General features: G+C 37.8%; 1 protein-coding gene across 7 annotated transcripts in view; it reads left to right on the top strand.

The window, feature by feature from the left end:
• The window catches only part of LOC124238139 (E3 ubiquitin-protein ligase HECW2-like), a 375,422-nt gene that overhangs the window by 311,705 nt on the left and 44,937 nt on the right, over positions 1 to 18,780 (top strand). For all 7 annotated transcript variants that reach the window (XM_046658740.1, XM_046658743.1, XM_046658742.1 and 4 more), the window contains 2 exons: positions 9,330 to 9,413; positions 13,556 to 13,665. In XM_046658740.1, the coding sequence (XP_046514696.1) occupies positions 9,330 to 9,413; positions 13,556 to 13,665 (194 nt within the window). The remainder of the gene's footprint in view (positions 1 to 9,329; positions 9,414 to 13,555; positions 13,666 to 18,780) is intronic.

Raw genomic sequence — 18,780 nt, 5'->3', positions numbered from 1 at the left:
CAACAATATGGATGGAACTTGAGGGCATTAAGCTAAGTGAAATAAGTCAGACAGAGGAAGAAAATGCTGTATGATCTCACTTATATGTGGAATCTAAAAACAAACTCATGGAAAAAGAGATCAGACTTGTGGTCTGAGAAGTGAAGGGAGGGGGAATTGGAGAAAGGTGGTCAAAAGGTGCAAAGGTACAAAGTTCCAGTTACAGGATAAGTACTAGGGAGGTAGTGTACAGCATGAGGACTATAGTCAACACTGCTGTATGATATATATGAACGTTGCTAAGAGAGTACATCGTAAGAGTTCTCAGCATATGGAAAAAAAGTTTTTTTCTCTTTTTGCTTTCTCTTTTTATTCTGTCTATATGAGATGATGGATGCTAGCTAAATTTACTGTGATAATCATTTCACAATATATGTAAGTCAAACCATTATGCTGTACACCTTTAACTTATAAGTGATGTATGTCAATTATATCAATAAAACTGGAAAGAAAAAGAAAAGTTTAAGTGTGGAGTCAGACAGACCTGGTTTGAATTCTGGCTCTGCACCTTACTCACCAGGTGACTTTGAATGAGGCATTTAACCCCTCCAAGTGATAGGTTCCTCTTTTGTAAAACACCAATAGGAATTTCTAACTTGCAGAGTCCTTTTGAAGATTAAATGAGATAATATATTTAAAGTACTTGGTATTGTATAAGTGAAAGTAAGCATACAACAAATTTAAGTTAATATTATATCAGTAGTCTGTCCTTCACTTCTTTATTGCATCACAAGGACTCGGTTTAAAGTAATTTGCTCGTAGATTTACTCTGATTCTCTACACCATTCCTGACACTGGACTATGAATAAATGGAACCACATGACTCTGAATACAGTTAGAATACAGAAAGGGGCTCTTGTGGTCTATGATTAACTTCCGTGTAGGAAGGTGTTCTAGTGTTGGGCTCACACTGTGCCCTACGTGAAGATTTGCTCTACAATTTTTTACATGTGTAAGATGAAACCAGCCTTCATTGTTCCATGCCTACACAGAGGACTCAGCCTTCCGGCTCATGGTTCATCAGAAATTTCTGAGGGTCGAAACGTCATGGCAGTGTCATTGAGACAGCCATTTCAGAAGCCCTCCAAAGGTGTATTAAAACATCTTCGCAGGCAGCTAATCTCGTAGATCTAATGAGAGCTTTGGGATTTTGCTACCTAGGACAGTAAAGAACACAGATTCTTAGAACCTGTCATCTATTGCATGGCTTCTGCAGAAGGAATAATTGCGACTTATTTTTATTTGAATGGACATGCTAATTTATAGTTGTATACAGGCTTTTGACATATACATCATGTATATGTCTAATTTCATGTCTTCCATGCATGGAATTTCATAGCTATTAACTTTAAAACAACTGGACAGTCAATCACTTAAAATAAAAAAGGCCCAAAAGAAGAACTCTCATAGGCAAAATTAGTTTAAATTCTTTTAAAGTATTACATCCAGGTATTTGTTAAATTGTCTTCCCATAAGTATAGTTCCCTGATGTAACTTGAAAGATTTCCCAAAGTACAAATATGTTCATCCACTGGATATTTCTCCAAAACGTTATATTTTTCTTGCTAACAAGTGGTTCCATCAGGGCTTTCAAACCATTTTCTAGCATGAAGAATAACCATGTTTTAGGTATGTCTGTTCCACTATTGATTTTTGCTGTATTCTATTTCGTTTATCAAGAAAACAGTTCAGCAAAACATCGTCTTCTTCAGTAGCTTATCAGACATGGACTCAGTGTGGACCAAAGAAAAATGTCACCGCTGAATCCAGCCTCAGCGCTTTTCCCAAACCCAAAACAATAATAGCCATTTCTAAAATCATAGAGAACTATGCATTATCATTTATGATAGCACAAAATGGTTTTTAATGAATCTGCTTATTACGTATATATTTAGATTAATTGCTAAGTTATTAGTGAATCAGAAGCGTTTCTTACAAAGCAAACAAAATATGCATCCCCTCTATATCAATAAGGAATTTTTTCCTGTCTCTCTCAGTGGATTTTGGTAGTCATGGAAACTGTCTTCAGAAAAATTAACTTGGGTAAAATTTAAATCTCCTTGTTTCATGCACATTGTCTTACGTACAATGGGACACTATTAATATATCCCAGTGAATCAGTTATTACTCTCAATCCTTGGGGGTACATTTTATAGAACACATTCTTCCAGACCCAGCAGAGTGCCATTGTCCTAAAAATAAGGTATCCTATTTGTCTGACTTTTATAATTTACAATAGAAATGGCATAATAGTACCATCTGTGGCTAAAATGTTTTAAAACATCTTGTATTCTTCTACCATATGCATTCCTATGTACTTATACATGCCAAAGCAAGTGTAAGCAACATGAAGTCAAGGTCTATATCTCAACTCATCTTTTTAATCCGCATATCTTATATTGCATAGAGTGAGTGAGAAATATTTGGTAAATCAATCAATTTCATGGGCAGTATATTTGGGACTTAATGATAGCTTAATGATAAACAATGAAAAACTTGATAAAACTATTTATCTCAAAGGGCAAGTAACTACATTTCCATTACACAAAATCGCATATATAAAGATACAGAATCTACCCTTTTAATAGAACAATTTATACATCTTTGTATATTCTAAGACGTCATTTTAGATCTCAGGAAATGATAACATAACAATTATTTACTTTGAAAACTTGGCTAAATTTCTCTAGCACATAATATTATTCTGAGTATTGAGATGGAATTTTGAATAATATTCTCAACTCTTAAAATTATGTCCAGGGGAGGGAGGAGGGGAAAGGGGTGGTTAGGCACATGTGTGTGGTGGTGGATTGTAATTAGTCTAAGGGCGGTGAACACGGTGTGATCTACACAGGAATTGGAATATATAACGATATACACCTGAAGTTTTTTTTTAAAATGTAAATGATGATCCCATTAAATAATGATTTTCATTCAAACTCAACAATCACAAAATTATGTTGCGATTTTGATGGGAATTGTCTTTTATTTTTGAGTTATTTGGATGTAATTAAAATATTTATAGTTTTCTGTTTTTCTTCTACAACCATATGTATTTTTCCAGTATTCAACCCTTTCATTTCTTACAATAAAATTTTCTTGTTTATTTATTTAGGAACTGAATGAAAGTTTCTTATTTAGGTTCTCCCAAAGTATTTTATGTTTTTGTTTCTGTTTTGAGTGGGCTTTTTTTTTTAAGTCTTCTAAATAGTGACTGCCAAAATGTAGGAAACTACTAATTTTTGTAGTACTATTTTCCAGAAATTGGTGCTTCAAGTTCTTTTTTCCCTTGCCTTGACATTTTATATCACTGTTTAGAAAATACTGCCTTCTCCCTATCTGTCGCTTTACGTGCTGCTTAACTGGCTTGTCCATTCTAATTACTTCACAGTAACCAATTTGTTTGAGTTTTTTATGTATATAATTATTTTAAAATAAAACTACAGGCAGATATAACATAGTATCAATTCCTGACTATATATTTAGTTAAAACACTTAACAAATGCTTAATAAAATATTATAATACATAAGAAAATACAAACCTCTAGTTATACGTTCTAGTGTATTCTAGGTATTAATTCTTCAGAATAATGGTGGGCTTCTAGGTTCAAGCTGTTAAAATGCCTTAGGTAAGGTGTCTTATAACCACATGTTTTTGTGTGTAATAACTAAACTCCTTTTTGGAGTCCAAAATGGTTTTGCTTTATATAGAATTTTGATTGATTGAGAATAATGTTTCCTATTATCTATTAAATTATGAGAAGTGTAAAGCCTTCATATGCGTTATCTCTTTGGTACTCACGGCATTTTTTTCAGGTTTATAGAGAGGCCAATGTCTTATCTACTGCATATCATAGAAGTACTCAATAAATATTTGTGGAATTAACCAAGGTAAACAGCATGATTAAAACAACTTGCTAACAACAGAAACAGAAAAAGGAGTTGGTCACCAGCCATCTAGTTTGGCTCTATTTTCAATAGATCATACTGTCTATTGAAAAAGGAATAAATAATTAGGAGGCCTACTTAATAATATACTCAATAGATAAAAATTATTGAGCGCTCCTATGTAATAGGTTCCATGCCGTTCTATTTTATTTGCTTTTGTTCATTTAATCCTTTCCCCAACCCTATGAGGCAGGTACTATAATTATGCTTATTTCAAGAGGAGGAAACAAGCAAAGAGAGTTAACTAACTCTAAATTTTTAGCAAGGGAGCTGATTTATATCTGTTTACAACAAATTTTGCCCCTAAACATATGACTGACTGATGCCACTTCTATGTGTCCACAAGAATCATGTGACCATAATGGACCTATATTTCTAAATCTAACCTATATAATGGAAAGTAGAAAGAAAAGTTGCTCTTTCTACTGCTTGGCTCCATCCTTCGGGTCAGACCATGCCCTGTGACTGTAATAAAGAGTATGAATGATCAATGCTAATTCTCCTTTCTCGACATTACACCATTAGAGAAGTCATGGGGGATTTCTCCAAAATTGCCCTCACGCAGTGTTAAACAACATATGTATTTTTGAAGGTGTTACTGAACCATGTGTGTGCAGAGTCTGCAATCCAGAGAGTTTTGTGGTTTAGAAGCATGGCTGCTTCTGATTGTTTCTGACCACGTGTTCTTCTTTAACTTCACCAAAATGTTGGTTGGTTTCAATGAGATTATTTTCTGTGGGAATTCCGGTCTTGAGACTGTGTTCTTTGTCCTCAAATGATCTTCTGCTAAAGTTGATCTTCTGGGGTGATTCTGTGCACTGGAGGAAGTGGTTACAAAGGTCTAAATATTCTGAGCATCTGAGACACAGCAATCGCTACCAACTTGTTTCTGAGGTTGTCACAGTTTAGCATCTTGCTATAACAGCTGTGAGTTTTCTTATTAAGAGAGTGCCTCTTTACCTGTCTTTGCACTTCCCTCGGTGGGTTCTGTTTTAGTAAATAATCTGTCAGCCTTCTGATTCTTTTTCTCAGCCACAACAAAAGATGATAGCAAGATAGTTTAGTTTATTCTAAACAGTGAGTGGTCTCAGGAAAATTTGTTAGGAGCCAACTTGGTTATTTTGACATTAACTCGTCTTGTGCCCGGTTTATATTTCAATGAGCACTCCTTGTGTGCACAGGATATGGGTATTTGGGGACACAAAGACGAAGGAAGAATGGCTTTTTCCCTTGAGAGATTCACGTTTTAATAGGAACTTAAGTTGTAACTGAGTGGAGGAGTAAGAAGGTGCCATGGAGGAAGTGCTGAATGTGCTCTCAGGGGCACAGAGAGGAACATACCCTTGCAGAGGGTCGAATGATAACATGTTCTTTGACTATAATCTTATCCTCATGATAAGCCGCTAAAATTGAGTAGAATTTCTTCATTAAGGAAAAGGCAGCAGAGAAAGAAATTATAGGACTGTCACAGATCCCTTCTGACTCTATAAATGTGTAAGGTAAACTCGAGTAAACACATTAGTGTAACTTTTAAATGTCCCTCTAATCAGAGTCATATGTATCTTTAACAATATTTCTCAAACTTGTTATGTTTATTTCAGAGACGAGGGGCACTCACGGAAATTCGTGAGGAGCCAGATCTGTTATTTTTCATTCTAAAAGTAGAAGAAATATTGCAGATCTACAATGTTGACTTTAACCACTTTTATTTTAATGAAATATAAATGCCTACCAATATAAGATATTTATAAACTTCTTATCCTTACAGCTTTTATAAACTATCAAACAAAAAGACATACAAATTAAGCAAAAACTAAAAAAGTCAAAAATACTGAATTAATGATATTGATGTGAGAAAATTTTGTTTTTCAAAAGCTACATCACAATGTTGAGACCATTGTCAGTGGAAAGATACATTTGTGCTTTTTGTTTCACTTATTTTTGACTTGATTCCTTTGATACTGCATCTGATGGTCCGTCACATGCATTATCATGGTCATCGTTTCTCCTTCTCAACAAATAGCTTATTTTTGTCTACTGGTTCATTGTTTTTCACAAGTCAATTCATTTAGTACTATACCCCAACTACAATACTGAAGAAAAAATGCACCATTCAATTACCCTTGATGATCCAACCACCACTTTTCTATATACAAACTATTACAAAATTTTTGTTCTTAGAATAAGCCATGACATCTGTTATGCTATATTTAGCATAAAGCCATAGTTTACTTTTTAAATCCATTTCTTTTGTTTTCTCTTTAGCCTATGGTAATATGTTTTGATCTTGAAGAATCAAAAGCTATCTCTAAGAGTTAAGCACAGCTTATCTCCTTAGTCTGTCATCACAGTGAATCCAGGCAAACAGAACCAAACCAGAAAACACACCACTGAGCTCTCCCCTCCACTTCCCTAACTGGCAATGTATAAGCGTGACCTTGCCTCACTTCATCATTTTCATTATGCAAATTAATACTGCAAAAGAAAAGGTTTGCCTTTCTAATGGGTAAAAGAATTGTGTGTGAGAGGCAGATGGGGACTGTTGTTCTTATATCTAACGTCAAGGCCCTGCTGACTAAGGACGTGCTCACCAGCACTTTGAAAGTTCATCTCTGGTCACTTGGCACCAGCTGTCTTGTAAATGCAAACATGGGAGCCGAAGTTACATGGCAGTGTTCAGTTGTAAATGTCATCCAGATTATCCAAAATATGCTTACCTCAATTTTAGCAGTTTGGATCACCAAAGTGAAAACACAAAATTTTTAAATTCTCGCAGAACTCGAGATTATGTCTGCAGATTTCTAGTCGACAGAGACACCAGTTTGAGAAATACTGATCTGTAGAACATTAGGCAAATTCCTGATAACGAAGAAGTAGTTCCTGTGTGGGTTTTTTTTTCTCAGAAAAGATTGGTGACATTTCTGAGGCTATCTGCTGACTTCTCTCTCTTCCTCAGCCTTGACCTGCTCTCTGGACAGTCAGTAAGCCAATGCTTTCTTTGTTTCTACATGAAAGGACTTTGTAGGAGTGGGTATACGGCCTAAGAGTTCAGTTAAGTGAATGGAACGGTTTAAATATTTTCATATAATCCTAGAATTGCCCATTGACTTTCCTCCACTGCACCATGAACTCTTTGAGAAAGGGACCGTGTCTTACACCCTGTTGGATTCCCAGGGTGTGTACCGTGCCCAGCACTTAGTAGGTACTCAGAACACATTTGCTGAAAAAATGAACGAATATAAGAAAAGTATTTAGTGGTACGATGTACATCAGATAACATGTTCCAGGGTCTTGTTCCTGGAAGCATATGACCCATAGCCTGTCATTGTGATAAATTAGCTGCCTGATAGAAAACTAGTCTCAGCCTGCCTGTGGTATGTTCTCGCCTGAAGAATCAGACCAGTTGCCGTCGCTGCCTGATAGTTAGGACCTGGAAAGTGATGAAAAGTTTCCCAATTGACCTGTTTCCTCTGGTGTCTTTCCCTTTCCTTTCCTCAGCCTGTCATCCTTGTGACTCAGGAAGCTATGATCTTTTCCTTATTCAGAGGAAGCGTTCGGGCCACAGTCCAGAGCATGCTGTCTTTTCCTCCCTCAGCCCACTCTGTAGCTCCAGTTAGGGAGGTGGAGGCGAGCACTCCGCTGTCTGTTTTCTGGTTTGGGTCTGTTCGCCTGGATTCGCTGTGATGATAGACTAAGGAGATAAGCTGTGCTTAGTTGGAGATAGCTTTTGATTCTTCAAGATCAAAACATATTGTTACTGACCCTTATAAGAGTACTTCTTTGGTTAAGTTACTGTTTACTTTTTCAACAGGATAACTCTTCTCTATTTTAGCTTCTTTAAGCCAACTTTTAATCTCTTATCAAAAAATCATTCACCGGATAAGGGGCATTGGTTGCTGTCATGTGCTTCACACATGTGAATGTAACACTTGAGGGAAAATGTTCTACCTGGTTTGAGCCTTCAAACTGAAATAACTTTAAGCAGAGAGGCTGGCCTTTCTCTTCTGGACCGGTTCTTTACATGCACATCTGCCATTCATGGTATATATGTCTACTGGCAATGAAGGACAGGAAAGGAAATGTGGCAATACCAAAGATTAGATGCTTCATAAGCTAACATATTGTGTAAATGGATCTAGCCAGAAAGAGCTGAGGACTGAACTCTGTCCTAGTAAGCCATGTGGCTGAGGGCAAATCATTTGACTTTTCTGTGCATTAGGAAATTTTTCATCTCAACAGTTAAACCTTGCCTTCCCTCTCATTGCCTTCAAGCCTGTAAGCAATCAAGAAGACAATTTGGAATTTGAAAATATAAAATGCAGTGGAACTTTTTGAAAATATCAGACAGAAAAGCAAGATGTTCTATAGATAAGAACTAAGTCTAAATAAATACTTACATCAGAGACTGACATTTTATTTTACATTATACAGGAGTCAGAGTATGTGGCATTAGCACTTAGAGTAAAATGGCATACTTGCGTTGGCCCCTATGTTCCTGTCAAATGTAGTGCTTTCAGTACCATAGTTTATGTTCTTATTTTTTATAATTCGCATAAAAATTAACATGGTGTGCTTTGAAATAGTGTGATTGAAATGAGAGGAAGCAACTAAGAAATTTTTTTTAATTGTATTCATAGAAAGAATTAAAAATAGTGACATGATGACTGAGCAAACAAAAAGAAAAAACTGGTGTTATCACATATATCTATAATAAAATAATGATAGAAGTATCTCACATTGTTGTGTTTGATATGTGTATGTATAAGTATATATACATTTGCAAGAATCTACACACAGTCTTTTTCACCCCCGTAGTAACTGAAAGTGTTTCAAGCTTTCAGTTATTTGAAAGAGCCGTATTCTTTTGTGTTGAATATATAAAAGCATAGATCCTGTATGCTTCCAAGTGAGAATGTGCTCATCACACATAATTTAGAGGTATACCCTCAGGAAAACAGATGAATATCCCTACACACTTCCTTTTTGGAATGACAGGGAATCAACCTGAATGGTCTAGACTGTTGCTTAGAGTCAAGCCCACAAGAGGCTTTAACTCAAAGCAGACACTGAGTTTTATTGGTTGGATGGTCCTGCTACCTATAATATACTTGAGCAGCAAAATGCTGAAACTGATAAAAGAATTTTTTTGCAATGTTAGAACTGGGTGATGTTGATGCTCACGAAGTCTTTCTTGAAGACAAGGACCGTGTCTCTTGAATGTGTATTCCTGGCTTATCACACAGTAGCTGCCACGTATTCTTTTTTAAAATGGTGCCTAAAGCACTGAGTTATGTCCCAAAAGTCTACCACATATATTTTGAGCTGTTTCTTTGCTTGAATAGGGAGAAGATCCAATTTATTCGAACTGAAGGGACCCCAGGATTGGTGCGTCTTTCAAGTGATGCAGACCTTGTTATGCTGCTGAGGTAAGTAATGCTAGTTCTTGTGGAACGTCTCCTGTCATCAGATATTGTGGAGCATTTTAGCAAATAATATGCCAAAATTGGTTGCCTAAAGATATCTCCTTTATTCTTAAAGATCTATGGAATACTCATGTTGAAGATGTGGGGTGCTGGTTTAGAGAGAATTCATTTCAGATTGCATTTCTTATTTCTGAGATCTGTTTGATTTTGTTTTTACTTTACTGGTAAAGGAGGTGGTATGGGAGAAGGGAAAGGTTTGTAGAGGCCAATGAATAGAATGTCCCACTCACAGAATGGAACAGAAGGGCTTATCCCTCCAGCTTACCCCTCCAGAGGAGAAGAGAGGTCATATTTATATTTTCTTTCAAATTATTTTCTCAAAATGTGCTTTGTCCCCTTTTGTAGATTCAACATGATTTATTTACTTTATGGTTTTGAGAGTTTAGATTTGGGAAATCAGATAAGAAAGTTGAAATTTGGTCATTGGTACTCACTGCCAACTTGATAGCCCCTTTCATAAGACTGACTAATTGTATTTTCTTTCCTGATGGTTAGATCAGCTTTGCTTTTAAAGTTTAGGGTAGTTTGAAGGGAAACTGGCAAGTTTTCAAAAGACTTCCTTATTTTTAATAATATCCGTCAAATGTAGGAGGCCAGAGTGAAATACTGCTTTGCTCCCTCCAGTGGCTGGGACGCCCACCTCTGTAACCTCCGTAGAATTAAAGGGAATGCATGTGGAGCCGTATCAGGCCATGTTCTGCTTATCCCAAAGTGCTGACAATCTCGTTCGTGTTGTTCATGATGACCGTGACCCTAACCATTTCTAACTGCCATATTTGTAAAACTAAAGCCAGAAAGTTATTTTCCTTCACTGTATAGTTGGAGCGTAATTCAAAGGGATATAATCACTTTCCCTAGATACTTCACTTCACTTGACCCTGAACAAGACCTGCTGGGGAGTGAGGTCCCTTCTTAGTGTAGGAGGTGACCTCCGACTATGGGGTACTGAGCTGGTTCTGAAAGCAGGGTGTAGTGTGCTGGATGCTCAGGAAGATTATTGGTCTATTAATGTGGAGTGTGATGTTTCTACCATAGTTTGGTTGGTGATAAAATAGTAAGTTTTGTTACAAAATTCTGCCTAGGATATGACTCTTTCACTTCATTCTAGAAATCTAAGTTTTTTCATTTAAACTAAAGAATTCTGCTTTTGGAATTAGTAAAAACAAAAATGGGTACAAAACAGAAGTCATGATTATCGCTCACCTGTCCTTAGTTAAATAATTTTTAGATGGTATAGTCTTAAATATTTTGTCACAAATAGCTTAGAATATTTGTACTTTGGTAAACACCACAGTTTGCATGAGTTTCTTTGTGTTATGTGTTAACTGGGAAAGTATATTCACAACACATAAAACAAAGATATCATGAATACATAAAGAATGCCTTCAAATCAATTTAAAAGAAGAAAACCCAAAAGAAAAATGGGTAAGGGATATAAAAAGGCATTTCATAGAGCTTGAAGTTTGAATAGCCAGTAAACTTATGGAAAGATGCTAATAATCATAAAATGCAATTCAAATAATGAGATCCTATTTCACACTATTAGATTTGAAGAAGTTAAAAAGTCTGATAATACCAAAGGAGAAACAGGAACTCTCATGTTGTCTGGATTTGGTGAGATTTCAATTTCTACAGCCTCTTCATAGTACAGTTTGACAATATCTTATATAGTTGAAAAGGCATAAGCCTTATGACTGAGCAACTCTGCTGTTAGATATATACCATATTTACGCTAAGAAACTCTTTTATATGTACACAAAGTGACAGATACAGAATGTTCCATTGCACCATTATTGATAAAAGCACAAAGTTGGGAAAAAAGTAAATATTTGTCAAAAGATTTAGGGATAATAAACAGATTTGTTCATAGAATGGACTTCTACATAGAAGGTAAAAGTAGTCAACTAGATCCTTATGTATCAACATAGATATCAGAAATATATTGTGAACAAAAAAAGGTTTGAGAATGCTGTGTACTTACATAGCATTTATGGAATTTTTAGTGGTGCTTAAGGCGAAACTATATATTGTTCATCTATACATATATGTTGCAAAATATAAAATTAGGGAAGGAATGATACTTATAAAGTCGTGATAGAGAACAAAAGGGACTTCCTATACACACATGCACACACACACACATCTATATGTAGGCACATACACATCTAGAAGTATGCATGTGTGTTTGTCTGAAGCAAAAATAGTAGTTTTAACATTTATTGATCCTGGATGACATTGAGTGTTTTTATATTATTCTATGTCACTTTTGTCTTAAAATTTTCAAGTAAAAAAATTCCTGTCCATGTGAAAGATTTCTGAGTATTGGGTATATATAAAGGACATGATAAATGTCGTGGAGCAAAGAGACAGCTGTAGGAGTCTGAGGCGAGGAAGCTAATTCCACCTCTTCAGTTAGTGTAGCTGTAGGTTTCCAGACCTTTGTGGTATCACAAAGTGATATATGGGTGTTACACAGGACTTTTCCTTAGCAATAAATTCACATTATTACAATGGCTGTTGATTTATTGGAAGAGAAAACTGACTGTTTCAGGGCTTAATTTGGTATTAGAAACATGATTACTTACTGCTTCTGTTCCCAAATCTTTTGCCTTTTGTAGTTTAAAAGTGGAAAGATGGCTTTAAAAAATATCATGCTAAAAATGCTTTTGCTGCAGTGGTGTAGCAGACGTGTGCCTGTGAACGAAGAGCCAGAGAAAGAATTATAAAGTGTTATTGCATCGCTGTCACCCAGGGTTTCTCAGTCTCAGAAGGATTCATGTTTTGGGCTGGATATGTCTTTGTTGCAGGGAGCTATTCGGTGCATTGTAAGATACTTACTAGCATCCTAGGCTCTATCCACTAGATGCCAAAAGCACCCCCCTCCCAGTTACAACAACCGAAAATGTCCTCAGACATCGCCAAATGTCTCAGGACAGTGTAGGGAAAGGGCAAAATTGCCTCAGTTTCGAACCAGGACTATACCCCTTAGGAGTCCTTTCCTTAAATGTGTGTAAGATTAAACTGTTGCCCCTTCTTCTGAATGTTTTCTGAAAACAGTAACAGGCTTTTGGATTTGGCCAAGTTTGAGGAAAACCTGCTTCTACCTCTTAATTAAAAATGTTGGCCCCGTGGCCTAATGGTTAAGCTCGCACGCTCTGCTTCGGAGGCCCAGGGTTTCACTGGTTCGGATCCTGGGTGCAGACCCAGCACTGCTCATCAGGCCATGCTGAGGCGGCATCCCACATAGCACAGCCAGAGGGACCCACAACTAGAGTATACAACTATGTACTGGGGGGCTTTCGGGAGAAGAAGAAGAAAAAAAAATCACATGTCCTCTAATTTTTATTGTTTTAATTCTGTTTTGTCAAGTGTTTCTATGTTTGAGCTTAGTGCGATTAATAGTACTTTTCTTTATCATAATATTTAGTGAAGTCTTGGATTCCAAGATCTCAGATCCCTGGTTACTATCTTTTAAGAGAGTATTAGAAACAGAAATTTCAATATGGAGGAGAAAGAAGACATTGGGTTGAATAATCTAAGATCAAAATCCTCACATTTGAAAACCATTATAAAGCCAGAGTAAATAAGAGAGCTAATTGTTTAGCAGTTGTTACTATTTAGGAGGTGTTTTGTTTTTTTTTAATAATCCAATTAAATCCTAAGCTCTTTGAAAGCTGAGACCCTGTTGTATATTACTTGAAATAAAGATAGAGAACACATGTTTGTATTTATTATGGGTTCTCTGTAAACATTGTGTGTTTGAATCTCATTCCCAAATCTAAAAACCCAGGTGCTATTTTCAAATGAACATGTCTCAAACTCACATATTTAAGAGGCAAAATTGAAATCATGTTGTCCAAAGTTGGTGGGAAAACAGGCGAATAACCACAGGTTTCACAAAAGCTGCAGCAGCGGGCCGTTTTGTCCCAAGGATTACCTGCAGGAGAAAGGGGCGATGCTCCCTGTGGGGTGTGAACTGGAGCTCGGATGGATTGGGGTCAGAGTGGGAGATCGACTGTCTTCCTCGTTGTGAAAACAAGGCTTTCCCTCCTAAAGCATGCACTTTGTTTCTTATCTTTCCCCAGTTTATTTGAAGAAGAGATAATGTCATATGTGCCTCCACATGCCTTACTCCACCCCAGCTACTGTCAGTCCCCACGTGGCTCCCCCGCGTCCTCTCCCCAGAACTCGCCAGGTGAGTCCCTGTGCTGCTTGCTGTGAATTCTCTGAGGGGTGAGCCCCAAAGTCAGACATTCTGTCCCTCATGTAGGACGGTAAGGGAACACTTTGGACACATCTTTAGTGTTAGTACAGGTACACATTGTGCGGCACTTCCTTTCTCTTAAAACTGGCTTGTTTCCATGGAGATTCATTTTGACAAGAAGATAATGACATTCCAGAACAGGAGGATAAATATTAGTAGTATGATATACTCAGATATAGAATTTACTTTTCGTTATGATGTATAGTACCTAATATATCTTGGAAAATATTAGGGCATAAAATACTAAGTTAGCTTTTTGGATTTAAAAAGTATTAGTTAGGAGACTTATTCAATGAATAATAAAAAGAAATCTCTACTTTCAAAAACTTATAGAATTAAAATTAGTCAGTTTAATGGGCTCGGATAGTTTTCCCCTGCAGTAGTCACAAACTGCATGAGACGGGAAGACTAAAGGTGTGTGGGCAGATTGAACTCATTGACAGATGAAACTAACTAAAACTAAGTTCACATTCTTTTTGAAAGAGGTATGGTGTGAATGAATGAGCGACTGGATGAATGAATGAGTGAATGGTAGAAAATGCAGCTTAGCAAATGAGGTTTTTTTAAAGGAAAGCAGTCATGATGTTGCAAGGATATCAGTTGTATTTATCATTATAGGCAATGTATTGCTCACACTTTATTAGCTATCAGAATTTAAAACTATTTTAATAGAAATCCGTCTCCCTATGTGTCACTAGAAGCTGCTGTATGTTCTTTTATATATAGCTTGTGTTTTCACATACATATACATGATAACAAAGCTGCAGCCTAATTGAATACCGCAAACAGGAAAAGGTCTATTAATTTGTTCATTTAACACAGATTTATTGAGCATCCAACTATGATCCAAGCACTGAATTAGACCCTGGTGTTACAATGATGAATAATACAGTCTCTGCCTTTGCAGGATTCATAGTGGGGCACTGAGTCAACAAATGACTGTAAAGCTCTGTGGTTGACCCTGTAGTGAAGAGATGTACGGGAACACAGATGTGGGGACAATTCCTCCTTCAGGAGGGGGGTGGGGTGTTTGGGGAAAGACGAAGACAACAGGTATGAAGGGGAGCCTTGAAGAAGGATGAATAGGAGTTTCCGGGTGGACCAAAGGAAGAAGAACATTCTAGGTAAAGGAGTAGCATAAGCTAAGCCACAGAAGCATGAGGAGTAGTTTAGGACAAATTAACAGATACAAGTGAAGGCAGGTTCTCAAAGCTCACGTTGGAAAAATCGCCTAGGGCTGGCTGGTCATGGAAGCCTTACTTTGTAGTCCATGTGGAGCCACTCAAAATTTACAGAATCATATCCTGTTTGACAAAGTTCAGTTTGGTTGCAATATGGAGCATGTATTAGGTGAGAGCCTGGAGTCAGAGAACCTATTTGGGAGGCTGTTGCATGAATCGAGGTGACATGATAAAGGGCTGGACTAATGGTGATGGAGAAGAGAGAATTAATTCAAAGACTATCTAGGATGTAGAGACACTAGGATGTAGGACTTGGAGTCTAGGTAGGGAAGAGTCAAGGCAGACTCTGAGGTCCTCACCACCTAGACCGCTAGGCAGATGGTAACACCATTCACTAAGAGAGGAAAAGGATTAGACTGGAGGGGAGGGGTTACATGAGCTTGGTTTTGGACATGTTTTTTTGAGGAATCCTTGGGCCATCCAACTGGTGATACCCAGAGACAACTGGAAAAGACAGTCATGGCGCTCAGGAGAGGTTAGCAGCTAGGAAAACAAGTATGCTGGTGGCTGGTGAAGCCCAGAGGGTAGAGTAGAGGAATGAGGGAGGACAAGTCATTGAAAAGGAGAGAAAATAGGATGGTGACAGGAAGAACTCTAATGTTTAAAGAATGGGCTGGGATAGAGGAGCAAGTGAAAGAAAGAGAGCCAGTGGATTTTGGAAGAGACTTAGGAAAATCTTTGCAGGAGGCCAGGTTCCAAAGAGATGGGAATGGTTAACAGGGCCAAATGCTCAAAGGATTCAAGAAGCGTGAAGTCTGAAATGAGGCCATTAGATTTGAAAATCATGAAGTTAAATATGGCTTTTGTCAAAGCAGTTTCTGTTAATTAATAAATAGGTCATAAACTGGAATGTGACCAGTTACAGAATGATATAGGATGTGAAGTAGCCGCCAGGAGTGTAGAATATTCTTTTCATGAAGTTTGGAAGTGAAAGAAAGCAAAATAAGATAGTACTTAGAAGAAGAAGAGTTAAGGAAGAGGTTTTAGGATGGGGAAGCTGAGCACAGGTGTGTGCAGAGGTCAGAAGATGTGGGTGGAAGGAAAGATGGTCACTGAATGGGGCAAAGAAGCAGCAGTCAACGCAGCACAGGCCTATGGGAAGGGAGGACACTGGAGGCAAAAGCACAGGACAGCTGGAACAAAGTAGGGACACCTATTTTGATGATACAGGATGAAAAAAAATAAATATATGACACTACGGATAAGTTTAAAGGTATGGGGGAAAATTGATGGAATTCATAGCTGGCTGCAGGCCTTACCAACTGTGAGTGATTTGGGGCAATTTACTCCCTTCCCTGAACTTAAATTTCTTTTTCTGTAAAATGGGAATAATAGTAACCACCTCCCATGGTTATGTGGAGAACACCTTGCCTGGTACCTGGAACATAACAAACATCCAATAAATGTTAATTTATCCCTTTTTCTTTCTTTCTGGAAATCTGGTTCTGAGCAGTGTAATTTGTCAATATTTGAACCATTAAGAACTGGAATATATGAACCCATTTCTTCCTGATTTGCAGAGCTGTCTGCCTAGATATTTAATCATTCTGACTGGTCTTTATCTTAGCTGGAACCTATGGTAAAGTTTAAAAACGGGTCATCCCTTTACCTGATGCTTTATGGTTAACAAAATGATGCTGTGTGGCTCATTGCTCATTCCAGCCAAGACTCACCTTTCCAGGCCTTTTCTGTGGCCCATCCTACCTGAGAGAAAGGTAGATCACCAGATTCAGTCCCTTCCGAGCCCTACCAAGGCATGTGCTCCTGCAGACTGGTTGAACATTCTTTGAGACTGTGTGAGCATTCTAAAGGGTGACTAAGTTTGCCTCTCTTTCATTTAGCATCACAAATGTACATGAGTAACCCGTGGTGGCAATAAAATGTGCGTTCTGGAAGCAGCTTTAGAGTTAAACATTTTCCAAAGACGTATAACCCAAATATAGCTGAATTGCTAGCAGTGTTTTTGGTGGTTTTAATTTTCCGGAAGAATCATCTCCATATTTTTGGCCTACTCTGTTTTGTTGGGCTTTATTTGATCTTGAAATTGGGGTGTACTTCCTGATATCAATGGAAGTAACTATAACTAATGCCACACGATACAAGGGCAGGACTAGCCTCATGTACCCTGTGGCGGAATCTTCTGTTTCTTTGAGTAAAATATCCTCCCCTTCTACCAGTTTTCCTCAAGTTTTTGTGAAAAAGTTTCAAACAGATTTTTTAAAGTGGTCTGAGCCTCCTTCTTGTGACTAGAATTTCATCCCTTTTAGTGATGTGAGAATAATATTGTAAAAATTATGACAATAATAAATTTTAACGGTCTTCTTTCAGAATGCCTAGGAACCTTGTAAACTTTCCACACTTTTCCTCATTCCAAGCACATTTACATGCCGTTTCAAGTACAGAAGAGAGAGGGGCTTGAGAAATTTTGACTGCTTTTTGCAGCTGTTAGAGTGCTCACCTAAAATTTGTCAAAATTTTGGAATGTGAAGGTTTGTTTTTCTAGGACCATTATAATGCCAGTCCTGACCTTCGCTATGCCAGAAGGAAAAACCATATAGTTTATTATGCCAAATATAGGACCCAGAAGTTTATTTAAGGATCTTTGTAGCTGTACATTTCTAGGAATTTAAATGCAATAACACCTAATTTATCTAATATTGTTGGAGATGTGCTCACTTATGTGAATTTTCCACATAACCGAAGCTATGACCTTAAGTGTCAGAGAATTTGTTTAACCGACCATTTGCTGAAACTCTTTCGTAAATACAGTCTTTCTCCCTCTTTCCCTATACTCAGTGACCTGAGGATATTTCATGGTTTGGGGGGGATCATCATAGAGAGCTGTTGTTACTTGACTAGAACCAAACTATATCTGGAAGCTAGTGACAGCACCGGGTCACACTCAACAGAAGTAAAACACAGCAGAGAGCATTAAAGAGCCACGTGGGTCTTTACTGAATGTTGTCTCTGGGCGTGAGATTCGAGAGGGAATTATTTCTCCCAACACACAGTGTGACTCCTTAAGGATCCTCATTTCCTCTCTCTCTCCCTCCAGAGTCTTAGCATCTGAGCTGCTGTTTATCTCATCTCTTGCCCTTTGCACAAACATTCTCTCTTCTCTTCTCTTCTTCTCTTCTCTCTCTGTGTCTCTCTCCCCACTTCCTTCCCTCCATCCTTCGTTCTGGCCTCTCCCTTCCTCCATCTTTCCCACAGTCCCTGAAGTAGCTTTATACTTGTTTTTAGAAAAAGTGTTCTATTGACTTGTCTTTGCTCAGCCCCACAGAGATGATCTGTGAACCAAACAATACAAATGAAGGATGCTCCTGGGCAGGTGGGGATGGGGGGGCGGGTAGGTTGTGATTCCAGAGACTAAAGGAAAGCAAATAGGTCTCTGTCACATGTGGAGGTGATATTGTTCTTGTTGTTGTTAGTGTCCCTTGTCCCCCACCTCTAAAGCTGTCAGAGGATGCCCTTCCTGGCATGCCCTTCAGCTTTCCCCTTTTAATAGATTGCTTCTAATTTGCCAAGATCTGAGAAACCAGATTAGCGAGTTGGTTTTTAAAAACATTAAATGGTATGTAGGGCCAGCCCTGGTGGCCTAGTGGTTAAGTTCGGCTCGCTCCATTTCAGTGGCCCAAGTTCGGTTCCCAGGCATGAAACTATACCACTCGCCTGTCAGTGGCCATGGTGTGACTGCGGCTCACATACAAAAAGAGGAAGATTGGCAACATATGTTAGCTCAGGGTGAATCTTCCTCAGCAAATATAAATAAATAAGTGGTATGTAAATGGGAGCATGAACAATC

Source organism: Equus quagga, chromosome 4, assembly GCF_021613505.1.
Source record: "Equus quagga isolate Etosha38 chromosome 4, UCLA_HA_Equagga_1.0, whole genome shotgun sequence".
NCBI classification, from domain to species: Eukaryota; Metazoa; Chordata; class Mammalia; order Perissodactyla; family Equidae; genus Equus; species Equus quagga.
Note: the sequence above shows the minus strand (reverse complement) of the source record. Positions and strands in the feature narration are given on the sequence as shown.